We start from the raw sequence: 13,633 nt of genomic DNA on the forward strand, positions 1-13,633 counted from the left end.
CATTCCATGGTTTATATACATGTGCTAAAATAAATAACAGATTTCTTACATTACAGTAGTAAGACTATAGGGAGTTTCAATAAAACCTTTTACATCAACTATGACCTGTATAAGTAAAACGGAAGTAGTGATGGCAGGTGTGTACTAAGTCCTGTGCCCTCCGTTTATCAGTTTTTCACATCTGCATCTGTTGCCTTACTGGTAACAATCTTAGCTCGGTTCAGCGAAAATCTTTTTCTTTCAAATCAACTGGTGTCATAAAGTTATAAAGATTTGTAATTTACTTCTATTTAAAAATCTCAAATCTTCCTGTACTTATCAGCCCTGTATGTTCTGCAAGAAGTAGTGTTTTATTTTCAGCCTGACCCAGTGCTCTCTGCTGACATCTCTGGTCCAGACAGGAACTGTTCAGAGCAGAAGAGGTTTTCTATATGAATCCCCATAGAAAACCTCTCCTACTCTGGAGAGTTCCTGTCTCAGACAGAGATGTCAGCAGAGAGCACTGGGTCAGATTGAAAAGAATACACCACTTCCTGCAGGACATGCAGTAGCTGATAATTACTGGAAGACTGGAGATTTATTTTTTTAATAGAAGTAATTTACAAATCTTCATAACTTTCTGATAACAGTTGATTGGAAAACAATTTATATTCTTCAGAGTACCCCTTTAAAGTATGGCAGCACATTCATTGTGTGTAAAAAGGCCCAAACACAGATTTTAGGGGTATTATAAAACTATATATGGTTTGGACTGCACCAATGTGGTCACATTTTTACCTTGTCTTCATCTGGGCATACTTAGCAATCAACTTGACCTATCTATTAGATAACACACTACAGTAATGTCTACAACATCCACCACTTTAGAAGCATATGCGCTTCATGGTTTACAGATCACCATTTATTTAACCAATTGACTCTGTTGGAAAAGAAAATATTTTCTGCAAACTCTCAAGGATAAAGAAAGCTACATTTGACATGTGTACATTAGGTATAAAGCCCTGCACTCAGTACACACAAGTAATGGCTATGCAGAACATGCTGTTGACTTTACTTGAACCTTCAGTGAAGCTCGACAGACAAAGGAAGCTCTTACTTAAAGATCCAGTCTGTGAATTTACAAGCTTATGACTGAGTGGCCTTTTTGCCCTGTTGTACATAGATACTTAACCTTTCAATGGAACAAATTATCAGCTGTTCACAAGATGTACTGTATATGTGAATAGCTGATGTACTGTAGATGCCGTTATCGAGGGGAATCCCCTGTATTGCTGTTAGTAAAAATATTTTTATATATATTATAAATCAATATATGGATACAATATCATCTATATGTAAATATTATTATTCTTGGTATGTATTTTTTAATGGTCTACATCTTTAGCTCTGTGCTACCTAAGAGTAGGGTCACATATCTGCTGTAGATTTTCCGCACATAAATCTTGTGCAGAAAATTAGAAACAGTAGCGGTGAAGTAGGAAGTGGATGAAAAAAATTCCATGTACATGGTATGGAAAAAATCCATTCAGAAATAAATGTTCATCTTGGTGTCGAAATTGTACATTTTATTGTAAATTTTTTTGTAAATTTATTTATTGTAATTTTTTACATTCGGTAGGGAAGTTAAAATCTGTAATGACACAAAGATTACAGCAGAACATGGCAAGCGCTATGATATAGGATATGAATAATATGATTATTTTGAAAGGGAACATCAGCAGGTTAATGTTAATCTAACCTTCTGATAGTCCCTTATAGCCTCCTCAGCTTCCCCGGCGCTTTAGGGGCTATCAGCAGGTTAGATTCATCTACTGTACCTGCTGATAGTTCCCCTTTAAATTGCATTACTGCTATATTTACTGTATAGATTACACTGAGGCTGCCCCCTTTCAGTTTGATACAGAGATAGAAGATGCCTGATTACACTTGTCTAGCCCGGCCTATGAATAGCATTGGTGCGGTTTCTGAGAAGAAGAGACTCTTATACCTAATCTCTGACAATCCTTCCAATAGGGTTTGGTATTAGTCAGCAAACAAATAAAGGATCGGTCCATGGACTAGACTTGGGATTGCAGCTTATCCTTATTCCACTCACTACTAGACAAAGCCCAGCGTGGTGCTATTCCTGGAGAATTGTTATTTCTATCTCCTTGTTATTTTCTTAGACAGCCCCTTTAATTTTAAGGCACGTGGGAAAGCAGCAGCATCCACAGGAGGTCGTGTCGAATATTGTACGATGTGTATGCTTGATGTATATATTTATCTTGTGTATGAAACTGAGACAGAAAGTATTATTTACACTGCAGAACATATGTGCACACTTGACAGACATATTTCGGACGTCTCGCGTACAGGCCCAGCTGCACTGAACATGCTCTTTGGAGATGAGTGGGGCTTTTCTAGCAGTAGCCAAGGCCAAGCACTAAGAAGCTGCACACATAATGCTGCTGTAATTGAATTACACACAGGCTGGTTGTTTAGCAAGGCCCGGGCTTTCAGCCTAAATGTTGTTGATGTGATAGAAAAAGAAAAACATCATATGATAGCCGTCTGTGCTTTCCCCTCTTACTTTCATATTCCTGCTAAATAAGTTCGGCACTTCATCTAACCGGCAGTATCGTGACTGTCACCCTCCTTGTACCATGTCCTTCTTTTTTTCTGGTATGCCAAGTATGAACGTGGTCGACAGAAGAGATTGCAAAAAAGGATGTGTAATAGTCTAGCCGTTGTATTGAGTTTCCATCTCTTTCTCTTCTTGATTTGACCTAAAGTCGCCCGGGGATGTATAATTGGCCGGGATATAATCACATGGATTTTTTAATTATGATACAAAATGCAGGAAATTTTTCACCTGCGCTTGTGTATTGGATCAATGTAAAATCTATTGCTTGACTAAAAGATGGACAGTGAGGGCTTTTATGTCTCCTACGGTCTGTTATTGGATAGCGATTATACTGCATATATTAAAACATATATTTTTTTTACTACATTATTATGGGACAACCAATTTTGCCTAAGCTATTCTGAACAGCATTTAAAATATCTGCTTTTCAGCAGTGGTACGCAACCTGCAGGCCTCAATGCAGGCCTGGGTATAGACAAATGGACTGAAGCTGACCCATTCACAGTTTCTAGACATGCTCTGTGATCTGTGCGGGAGGCCTTGTTATGATTGGGAGGCTAAATTTTGATTTAGCACAATTGGATTCGATACTTAATTAGATTGAAATCTGCGGAATTCGGAGGCCAAGTTAAAAGGGTTGTCCAGGATAAACTATAAATCTAGGATACTGCCATGGCTGCTCTTTGTCACGGTCAGTGTTTTGAAAACATCTGCTCACGTGCTGTTCCCACTGGAAAAACAGTATGCAGTCTATGCTAAGTGGCCATTTCTGGGGGAAACGGCATTTAGTCAAAACACTGACAGCGGCATAGAGCAGGCGCCGGGAGAAAGGAGGCTCGTCCAGTGTAAACAGGAGAAGCCTGGCCGATAACAATCGATGTAAATGGCGGCACAGACAATGCAGTGACAGTTTGTGTGGCACGGTCACACAATTAGTTGTGCCTTGTACAGGCACTGCAATCGAGCACAGATCTCACTGATCAGTGCTTGTTTGTGCCCACGGACAGCCAAATATATTTACTTGTGGATCCTTATGTGCGGCTCCTATCTTTCTCCAACAGCAGATGGCTTTTGCCAGATGTTCCTTGTCCCATGCCAACTACTGATTGATAGTCCCTCATTAATGCACTTAGTCTGTACTCTTGTAGTATCTTTTTAGATCACAGAAAATCTCAGTGGCTGCAAATATACCTATAATTTATAATATTTCTTATCATACATTATCCCATATGTTATGCCACATTGTGCATTTTATATAGATAGACTTGAGCAGCACCAGAGTGTGGGCTCTTACCTTGATTTTTTGCTCCAGCATTCTCTGACAAGGCTCTGACAAGCCATGAATGTGGCCACCAACCTCAACTATTATCACCATTTACCTCCCGGAGATAAGAGGAGTCCCTATTTACAGACCATATGTCCCCCAAGTGTTGGCAGGAATTGACAATTAGGGGCATAATGGTTCAGCTGTAGACCCCCGCCACTATTCTTTATAGCAGGTATGCCGCTGTTTGCTGTATCGGGTTACATTTTATCTTTAGTATATCTATTCTGTATATTCTCCTGAATATGAAATCTATAAACTGCTTTTTGGTGTTTTCAGTGGTTTTATCTCCTGAGCCTGACTTGTGCAAGTAATAACTATTCATCATTGTTAACCTCCTGTGCTGGGTGATAGATGCGCTCTTTGTTAATGTAAATCTGCTTTCAGGTTTAAGACATTACTGCTCTGGGGGGGATATAGATTTTTTGTCACAAGTATTGCTTTTTTGGCTAGATTCAACTACAGCATGACAAAGCATTAATGTCTTTTTAACACTGCATGCCCGCTTAAAATATAGAGCACTGGGCTCCAGAAATGAAGTGCCGGAGTCCGTCCCTGGAATTAATTAGTTTGAGATTTTGCAAATTACAGAAAAATAGTAAAACAAATGGGCACACAAACAAACTGCTCGCTGTGCCATGCTTATAAAGAGCGATGGGTAATGTGAAAACTGCCAATATTCCCTACTGGAAATTGGGACAAATTAGGTTACACTTCTGCACCATCCAGAAACAAATGTATATACAGTACAGTATGATTCTATATAGCCTTGACAACATCTGTTTACCAGAAACAAGTAATATAGTCTTATCTAAGTCTATCTAGCATTTGTGACATATCCCAGCTCTGGGACCCTCATTTATCAAGTGAACAGTGGGCCTGTGACCCCCATTTGCTACTTCAAATCAGCTGTCAGGGAAGCTTTTACTATTGAAATCAATGGGGAGTTGGCCCCTTCTGAGGAGCCCTCTACATCAAATTCTATGGTAGACAAAGAAAGAACACAGCATGTCGCTGAAGTGCCATACATTAATGGAAAAACAGCTGCTGGCAGATGCCCAGAATTAGGAGGAATCGGGATCTTTACCTATTAAGCATTTATAAAATATCCGTATCCCATTAAGGTCGGGTTAAGGCCAGGGGCCTACAGGGAGGCCACCGGGACTGGAAAAGAGTAATTATTATAAAGGGGCATATTTTCTTCAGGTCTACAAAAACACAGAAAAATGCAACAGCTCACTGCAATGGCAAGATACAGACCCACTACACATATGAAAATCATTAAAAGCAGCCACCAACTGCCATAAAAAATCTTCATAAAATAATGAGGCTCTTGGTTACCATTTGCAAATAATGTAAACCACCACACCAATGATAAGGTGGCCTCATGCTTGGGGTGGACCTACACTGTACTATGGCCTCTCCATGGCATATAATAAGCCTATGCTCTGGGCATGCAGAATCCATCTTATACTGGCAAAAATCATAACCACCTGGGTGGGATGGATGGAGTGCACGACCATGTAGAGACAGCCACTCCCCCATCTGGAACAGAGAAAAAAAGACAAATTTGCAATCGCTGAAATTGCAAACACACAAAAACACAGAAAAAGGCAACAGCTCACCGCAGTGACAACATTTCACTTGGCAAATGAGGTTCAATGTGGATAAATGTAAAGTTATGCACCTGGGTACTAATAACCCACATGCATCATATGTCCTGGGGGGAGTTACTCTGGGAGAGTCGCTGATGGAGAAGGATCTGGGTGTACTTGTAGATAATAGACTACAGAACAGCACACAATGTCAGGCAGCTGCTTCTAAGGCCAGCAGGATATTGTCATGCATTAAAACAGGCATGGACTCATGGGATAGGGATATAATATTACCTCTTTATAAAGCTTTGGTGCGGTCTCATCTGGAGTATGCTGTCCAGTTTTGGAACCCGATTCATAAAAAGGACGTTCTAGAGCTGGAGAGGGTACAAAGACGGGTAACTAAACTAATAAGGGGAATGGAACATCTTAGTTATGAGGAGAGATTAAAAGAATTACATTTGTTTAGTCTGGAGAAGAGACGTTTAAGGGGAGATATGATTAATTTATTTAAATATATAAATGGCCCCTACAAGAAATATGGGGAAAAGATGTTCCAGGTAAAACCCCCTCAAAGGACAAGGGGGCACTGCCTCCGCCTGGAGAAAAAAAGGTTCAATCTCCGGAGGCGACAAGTCTTCTTTACCATGAGAACTGTGAATCTGTGGAACAGTCTGCCACAGGATCTGGTCACAGCAAAAACAGTAGAGGGCTTCAAAACAGGGCTAGACAAGTTCTTAGAGCAAAATAATATAAATGCATATGTATAGAACCTATCGCCCCTCCCCCTTCCCTGTATCCATCCCCTCCTTGGTTGAACTTGATGGACATGTGTCTTTTTTCAACCGTATTAACTATGAAACTATGTAACTATATAGACCCACTACAAATATGAAAATCGTTAAGAGCAGCCTCCCCCCCCCCCCCCAACAGCTTTTTTCTTCAGGTCAGGAAATTTATTTACAAGAGAGGATAAAAGTCTTGTATACTTAGGATGCATTTTCTGTATTTTGGCAATGGAAATGTTTAGGTAGCGGTGTTGTGTTGCCTCTGTAGTGCGGGGTGGTTTTTTGCCGCAACAGTGAGGGGTCATTGGGAACAGGGCCGTATTTACCACTAGGCACCCGTGGTCCGGTGCCTAGGGCAGCACCTTGCAGGGGGACAGCACCAGGGAGCAGGGGGATAGACAAAACTAATTTTATTTTTTTAGTTTTCCTCCTCCTGTTCAGACTTGCCAGTAAATCTGGTGTCTTCTCCAGGGGGGTGCGGGTATGGTGGTATTGGTCAGGTCTGGTATCGCCAATAGGTGCGTGAAGATGGGGCGTCTTCAGGTTTAGTGCCTAGGGCAGCAGCAGCTGTTAATACAGCCCTGATTGGGAAGGGAGCTAAAAAGGCTCGGGACTCCCTAGAATGAGCAATACAGCTAAGGTCTGACATTTGTATGTCCTAGGGTGAGCTTCTTCCCTAATCCTGGACACAATCCCTACATAAGAGAGCAGTTTATGTCATATACATAGGTGTGTCGTGCATAATATAACATATACTGCTCTCTTTTTCATGGATTGTGTAAGTGTTTCTTGGTAGTATATCATTCAATAGGCGGTGCATATCCACCCAACTTTGCTTGCCTGGTGTTAATCACTGGAGATGAACTATAATGGTGGAGCCAACTAGCACCAGATTATGGGGGCCTGGCGCCATCTTGATGTAATGAAAGGCCCATGGCTTCCAGCCTTGTTCACTATGTAGTGCAGGATGATGAACAGCTAGTCGACAGGGCAACCAAGTCGGCACCAAACAATCAGCAACAATTGGTGGCTTATTCTATGGATAACCCATCGGTCATATAAGCCCAGAAAACCCCATTATCCTGGACACATATGATTGTAGGACCAAATCTCATAATATCAGGACAAAGTACAAAAAAAAGAGTTGACAGAGCCATTCCTCTTCATCACTTTGAAAAGAAATTGATCAAAAAGACTATTATAGCAGAACTTGACTTGTGAGCTTCATTCACATTGCTTTAATATAGCTCGGTGGAACCCTCCTGTACCTGTATGCACCTCAGATTTCATACACAAAAATTATGTCTATCATGGAGATATTGTAAGCCTTTTTGACTTCTGCATACGGCTCCTGCATGAGGTCTTATAGATATAAGCATTAGCTTACATCACATTCTCAATCCTGGGTTTTATTCCTTTAATTGCGCGAGTGTATTAGTCATTTGAGTATGAAGTATCTGTCATGTGAATTACTTCTGTACATAATGAAGCTTGTTCTGCATTCACAAGGAAGGCATTATCTGACACATTCTATAAAGGTTTAGAACCTAAAAAAGAACATCTTCAGCATTGACAATATAATGGCAGACTGAAGCATGGATTTGTTATAGTGAGGTATTAAACTATGAACAAGACAACATTCTGTTAAATGACAAAGACAACATCTGCCTGCATACAATCGCCTTTTTTGTAGATCTGCAGGAAATATGAAAATATAGAAAGACATTTACATGCCTAGAAACAATAGTACTATAGTAGGTGAAGAACCAGAAATGGTATAGAGGAAATAATCAGACACATCAATCTGTTTAACGTATACGTTTTGTGGAAAAAACGGATGCAAAAACAGATGCAATTGTGTGTCATTTGTTTTGATCCCTTTTTCCATTATAAAAAAAAGAATAAAAACGGATCAAAGCGGATACGTTTTTTTAACGGACACAAAAGTTGTGTTGACTATGTTTTCTGTCTAAAAGTAACCAATTAAAGATGGATACGTTAAACGGATTGCAAAAGCACAGTGTGAATCCAGCCTAAGTGGTACAAAATATGAGGTGTTAGTAAAGGGACACGGGTGAGGAGGAGTTGCAGATTATGAGAAGGTAGTATAGCAGTAAGGCAGGAACGGTTGTGTCCCCTACCTTGAATTTCTTCTAGTAGTTCTATAAACAGTGGGGGTCATTTATCAAACATGGTTTAAAGTGAAACTGGCTCAGTTGCCTTAGCAACCAATCAGATTCCACCTTTCATTTTCCAAAGAGTCTGTGAGGAATGAAAAGTGGAATCTGATTGGTTGCTAGGGGCAACTGAGCCAGTTTCACTTTACACCATGTTGATAAATCTCCCCCAGTATGTATGAAGTCATAGTTAAAGGGGTATTCCACACTGCACAGGTTTCCCCCTATCCACGGTGTATAACTAGATGATCCATTGGGGTCAAACCACTCCCAAGAAAAGTTGTCACCTAACTGGCGTACAGTGCACCTGCTTGGCACTTTGATATACAGTAGTCTCTGAGCGCTCTTCTATATTTTTCTTATTCTATTCAATGTACTTTGGGGCTTTGGAACATTGCCAAGCTCAGTGACAGCCCGGTACCCCCATAGAAAATTAATAGAGTAGTGTATGGGTTTGCGTGCTGCTTTCGGTTCATTTGGGGAACAATTTTCTTCTGTTCTCAGAATTGGTGCAGGCCCCAGTGGTCAGATCACATTTATCTTATATCTATTTAAGAATTAATGTTTAAAGATGTTAATGTTCTCTCAAGTTATAGAATTACGTGACCTCTTTCTTAGAAAATAAAAGAGAATCTTATTTTTTTTTAATTTTTTTCCTATAGGGTCGCTGTTCACGAGAGAATTGTAAATATCTCCATCCACCACCACACTTAAAAACACAGTTAGAAATAAATGGACGGAATAACCTGATTCAGCAAAAGAACATGGCCATGCTGGCCCAGCAAATGCAGCTAGCCAATGCAATGATTCCCGGTACTCAGCTTCAACCTGTGGTAAGTCAGTCACTGTATAAATAGCAATGAGGGCGGTTTACTTTCGATATTGTATACGTACTTTTCACTTTTTTTTCATAAATAGACCCTTAAGAAACATACATTTTTAGGCTATGTTCACACAGCGTAAAAGTACGGCCGTTGTTGCAATCGGCAACAACGGCCGTACTTTGTATGAAAAGACACGCTGCATGTTCTTCTATGGGATCCTGGCCGGAGCGTATACACATAATACAGGCTCCGTATCAGCACGCGCCCGCATCACAACTCCCCATAGCACACTACAAAGCAAGCGGCCAGAGCCGCTCGCTCCATAGTCTGCACCGACATGGTTTTCTACGGCTGCTATTCACTGAATAATGGCCGCAGAAAACTGATGGCCGCTTGCTTTATAATGTGCTATGGGGAGTTCTGATGCGGGCGCGTGCTGATGCACCCACATCAGAACTCTACGGCCATAAAGATCATCCGGCCGGTACTGCAGTACCGGGCAGGAACATCTTTGCAGAGACCGGCTGCTCCGTAACCCGGCGGGTACAATACGCCGTGCGAACATGGCCTTAAAGAGTAAGCTCTTTATTTCACACTTATGGAGCTTTGAATTGTCCCCCCTTCTTGCCAGATGCAGAGTTAAAGGAGTTTTACAAGACTGGTAGAACATGGCTGTCACTTGAATACAGTTGTACTTCTACACTAGACATAAGCTATAACTTACAGGGCACTGCTCGTAGAAGAAAGCCTTACTTTCAGATTTTATGCATCCTACATGTAGTGGTTGTATATGATAAGCTTCATTTATTTCACTGCAGCCAAACTGCAATATCAGACACAACCTGTGAACAAGTGTAGCCATGTTTTTACTGTTCTCAAGCAAACTGCTTAAAGGGGCCTTACTGAAATGACAGGTTAGCAATTATTGAAAGGCCCTATTACACAAAACATATTCGTCTGATATCGGCCATTACAGCCGATAATCATCTTAGAATCATAATAGAAGACAACGATCAGCCGACATGAACGATGTCGGCTGATTGCTGCAGTCGTTTGTCTTTCAACATGTTGAAAGACAAAAGACAAATATAAGAACAATGTGCTCCGCGGAACAGGAGCGGCGGCAGCAGACTATCTGCTATGGGCTGCCCGGACGATCCCCACGACCCCCACAATCATGTGAATAGAGTGATGATTAGGTATGAGCATTATGACTCCATTCAAACTCTATGGAAGTGCCTAGGACAGCAAGTCCCATAGAGTTTAAGTGAAGTGGATGTGTGCTTACTTGATAACACCTCTAACAAGGAATCTCATAACCCTCATTCTCATGATGGGTGGGGTCCCAGTAATGGGACCCTGACTAATCAAAGACTCATCATTTTAAGGGGAACTATCTGCAGGTTAGATGAATCTAACCTGCTGATAGCTCCCTATTGCGCACAGGGCGCTGAGGATGAAGGCATGTGTCTTACCTTTATCCTCTGCACCATTCCAGTGCAGTTTTAGTGTAGCTCTCTGTCTGGCAAGGCAGTTTGGAGTTCTGCCACACCCCCAGAGCGCTGATCTGTCCCACTCCACTGATCATTAGAAGGGACAAGACGCCAGAGGCGGATCGGCACTCTAGGGACAGGGAAGTACTCCAGATAGAGGACTACATTAAAACTGTACGGGAAAGGCACCAAAGATGAAGGTAAGAAACATATCCCATGCACAATAGGCAGCTATCAGCAGGTTAGATTGGTCTAACTTGCTGATAGTTCCCCTTTAAGTTGTTATTGTGGTAAAACCACTTTAAAGCTATATTCACACTACGTAAAAGTATGTCCGTTGTTGCCACCGGCAACAACGGCCGTACTTTGTACAGTGTGGAACACTGCCTTTACTGCTATGGGATCCCGGCCTGAGTGTATACACCTAGTATACACTCCGTCCGGGATCCCATATGGCGCTGCAAAGAACTGACATTTCAATTTTCTGCATCCGCAATTCTGTGAATTGCGAACATAGTAAAACCGGTCGGTTCACACAATGAAGCAAGCGGCTCGGGCCGCTTGCTTCATTGTGTGCTATGAGAGCTCTGATGCGGGCGTGCGCTGATGCCGGAAAGATCATTGCACTTAAGTACCGGCCGGAATGATCTTTGCAGAGACCGGCACCAAGTGTGAACATAGCCTAAGGAAGTAAAAATCTCCCTCTGAATTTAATAGGAATAGTGTGACCCTATATGCAGTTTTCTCTCTCCAGCCGCAGAAGCAAAATTCTTCTATTTAACTCTGAGTTAATGAGTGAGCGCACATTATAGCAGGCAGCATTTTAAAGGCCACCGTAAGGCACTTTACTTCTGTTTACTCACAACGTGTCACAGAAGAATGTACAAAACACCACAAAAGAGGAAATCAGCGCTGGATACGGGATAGAAAATAGCAGACAATGCATGTAAATTGTTAGCGACAGCCACCTCGTTACATATGGAAATAAACCTTAATGCAACTAAAAAAATAACAATGAAAGAATCACAGGAACTTTCTTCATTTGCACATAGAATAGCAATCATAGCACTATAAGCAACAAATGGAAATTGGCATTGGATGCTCATTGGACAGCCTCTGTTCCATCAGCCCGAAATCAATTGGGCCCAATGAGCGCTATTGGCGTATGTCACCAAATAGACCCAACATTTGGACACAGGTGTGAACATAGCCTTAGATGGAGCAAAGTAGACTTGTTTTAGAATTTGACTGTAAACATTACTCAACAGTAAATTAACCCCTTGATTACCCAGGGCATACTGAGTCGGGTAAAGGAGTTCAAAGACTGGTTGTGCTGTGATCCCGCCCTGAAGCACTCGGCTCCTGGCTGCTATCGCCGCTCCTGGCTAATAACCATTCGAATGCAGCTGTTAGAGCTAACAGCTGCATTTAAATGTCTCTTTTCCCCCATCCATGGTGGTCTAGTGGCCCTGCTTGTTGCCGGGTCGGGGCAGCTTAGAGCAATGCATCACTGATCTCATGGATCTACGCATTACATATGTACTGCAGAGATCTCTATGTGAAAACAGTGTGGTTTAATTAGAAGTACCCCAGGGGGACTTCAAATTACAGTATAATAAAAATTAAGTTTTCCATTAATAAACAATCCCCTCCCCTAATAAAAGTTGAAATCACCCCCATTTTCCTATTTTATAGATAAAAAAAGATAAATAAATAAACATATTTGGTATCACATTATGCATAGCCTGAACTATTAAATGATCACATTCCTGATCAAGCTTGGTGGGCGACGTAAGCGCAAAAAATGCCAAAGCGTGAAATTGCGGATTTTTTGTCACATCAAATCCAGAAAAAAGTGATCAACAAGTTGCACATACGCAGGTAAGGTATCAATAGAAAGTACAGATCATGGCGCAAAAAATGACGCCTCACACAGCCCCATAGACCAAAGGATAAAAACATTATAAGGCTATGTTCACACTACGTAAGTTTCGTAATAATCACGGCCGTTGTAACACCGATTACTACGGAACTTACGTAGTTCTGCAACTGAGGGATAGGATGGGTCATGGAATGGCCGGTGTCTTACTAAGTGGGAACATGGCCTAAGGATGGGAATAGAGAAATTTTAGGAACATGACATTTTTTTAAAAAAAGTTTTTCTTTGTATTATATTTATATACTGTAAGTTATATAACTTACATATCGTTGTAATAGTACTGACTTGAAGAACATATATAATATGTAATTTTTACCATAGGGCGAACGGTCTAAACATGAAACCCACCCAAATTATTTTTTTTTTTTCAATTTCACACGCAAAATTTTTTTTCCTCCAGTTTGCAACATATTTTATAGAAAAAATTGTCTGCCATTACAATGTACTTTTGGTGTCGCAAAAATGCGAGCTCATGTGGGTCTGTAGTTAAAAAGATGCAAGCGCCGCTATTACCATTTAAACACGAGGAGGAAAAAAAACGAAAGGACAAAAACGAAAATTGACCTGGTCATCAAAGGGTTAAAGCTATGTGACATGCGACATCAGTTACCAGAGCTGACTACAGACAGCACCTTCTATTTTGGAGGTTGCTTGGAGAAAAATAGAAGCACACTGTTATAATGTGGGCTAGGTTAGAAGGTCATGGGTGTAATTTCTTGTGTCTGCTCGAGTTTCTAATGTTAGCCTTCAATCATATTTCAATCCAGATACAAATTTTTTACATCTGACCGTTATAATGCCGAAGGTTATCTTTATACAATGTAATATTATAAACATCCAAGAAGAAAAGCAGGGTTATGATATAGTAGA

At 41.0% G+C, this 13,633-nt stretch overlaps 1 protein-coding gene across 17 annotated transcripts in view; it reads left to right on the forward strand.

Annotated features, from left to right (window-relative positions):
* The window catches only part of MBNL1 (muscleblind like splicing regulator 1), a 155,447-nt gene that overhangs the window by 105,440 nt on the left and 36,374 nt on the right, over positions 1 to 13,633 (forward strand). For all 17 annotated transcript variants that reach the window (XM_069975448.1, XM_069975454.1, XM_069975451.1 and 14 more), the window contains one exon: positions 9,170 to 9,340. In XM_069975448.1, the coding sequence (XP_069831549.1) occupies positions 9,170 to 9,340 (171 nt within the window). The remainder of the gene's footprint in view (positions 1 to 9,169; positions 9,341 to 13,633) is intronic.

The sequence above is a fragment of the Dendropsophus ebraccatus genome, chromosome 6 (genome assembly GCF_027789765.1).
Source record: "Dendropsophus ebraccatus isolate aDenEbr1 chromosome 6, aDenEbr1.pat, whole genome shotgun sequence".
In the NCBI taxonomy this organism is placed as follows: domain Eukaryota; kingdom Metazoa; phylum Chordata; class Amphibia; order Anura; family Hylidae; genus Dendropsophus; species Dendropsophus ebraccatus.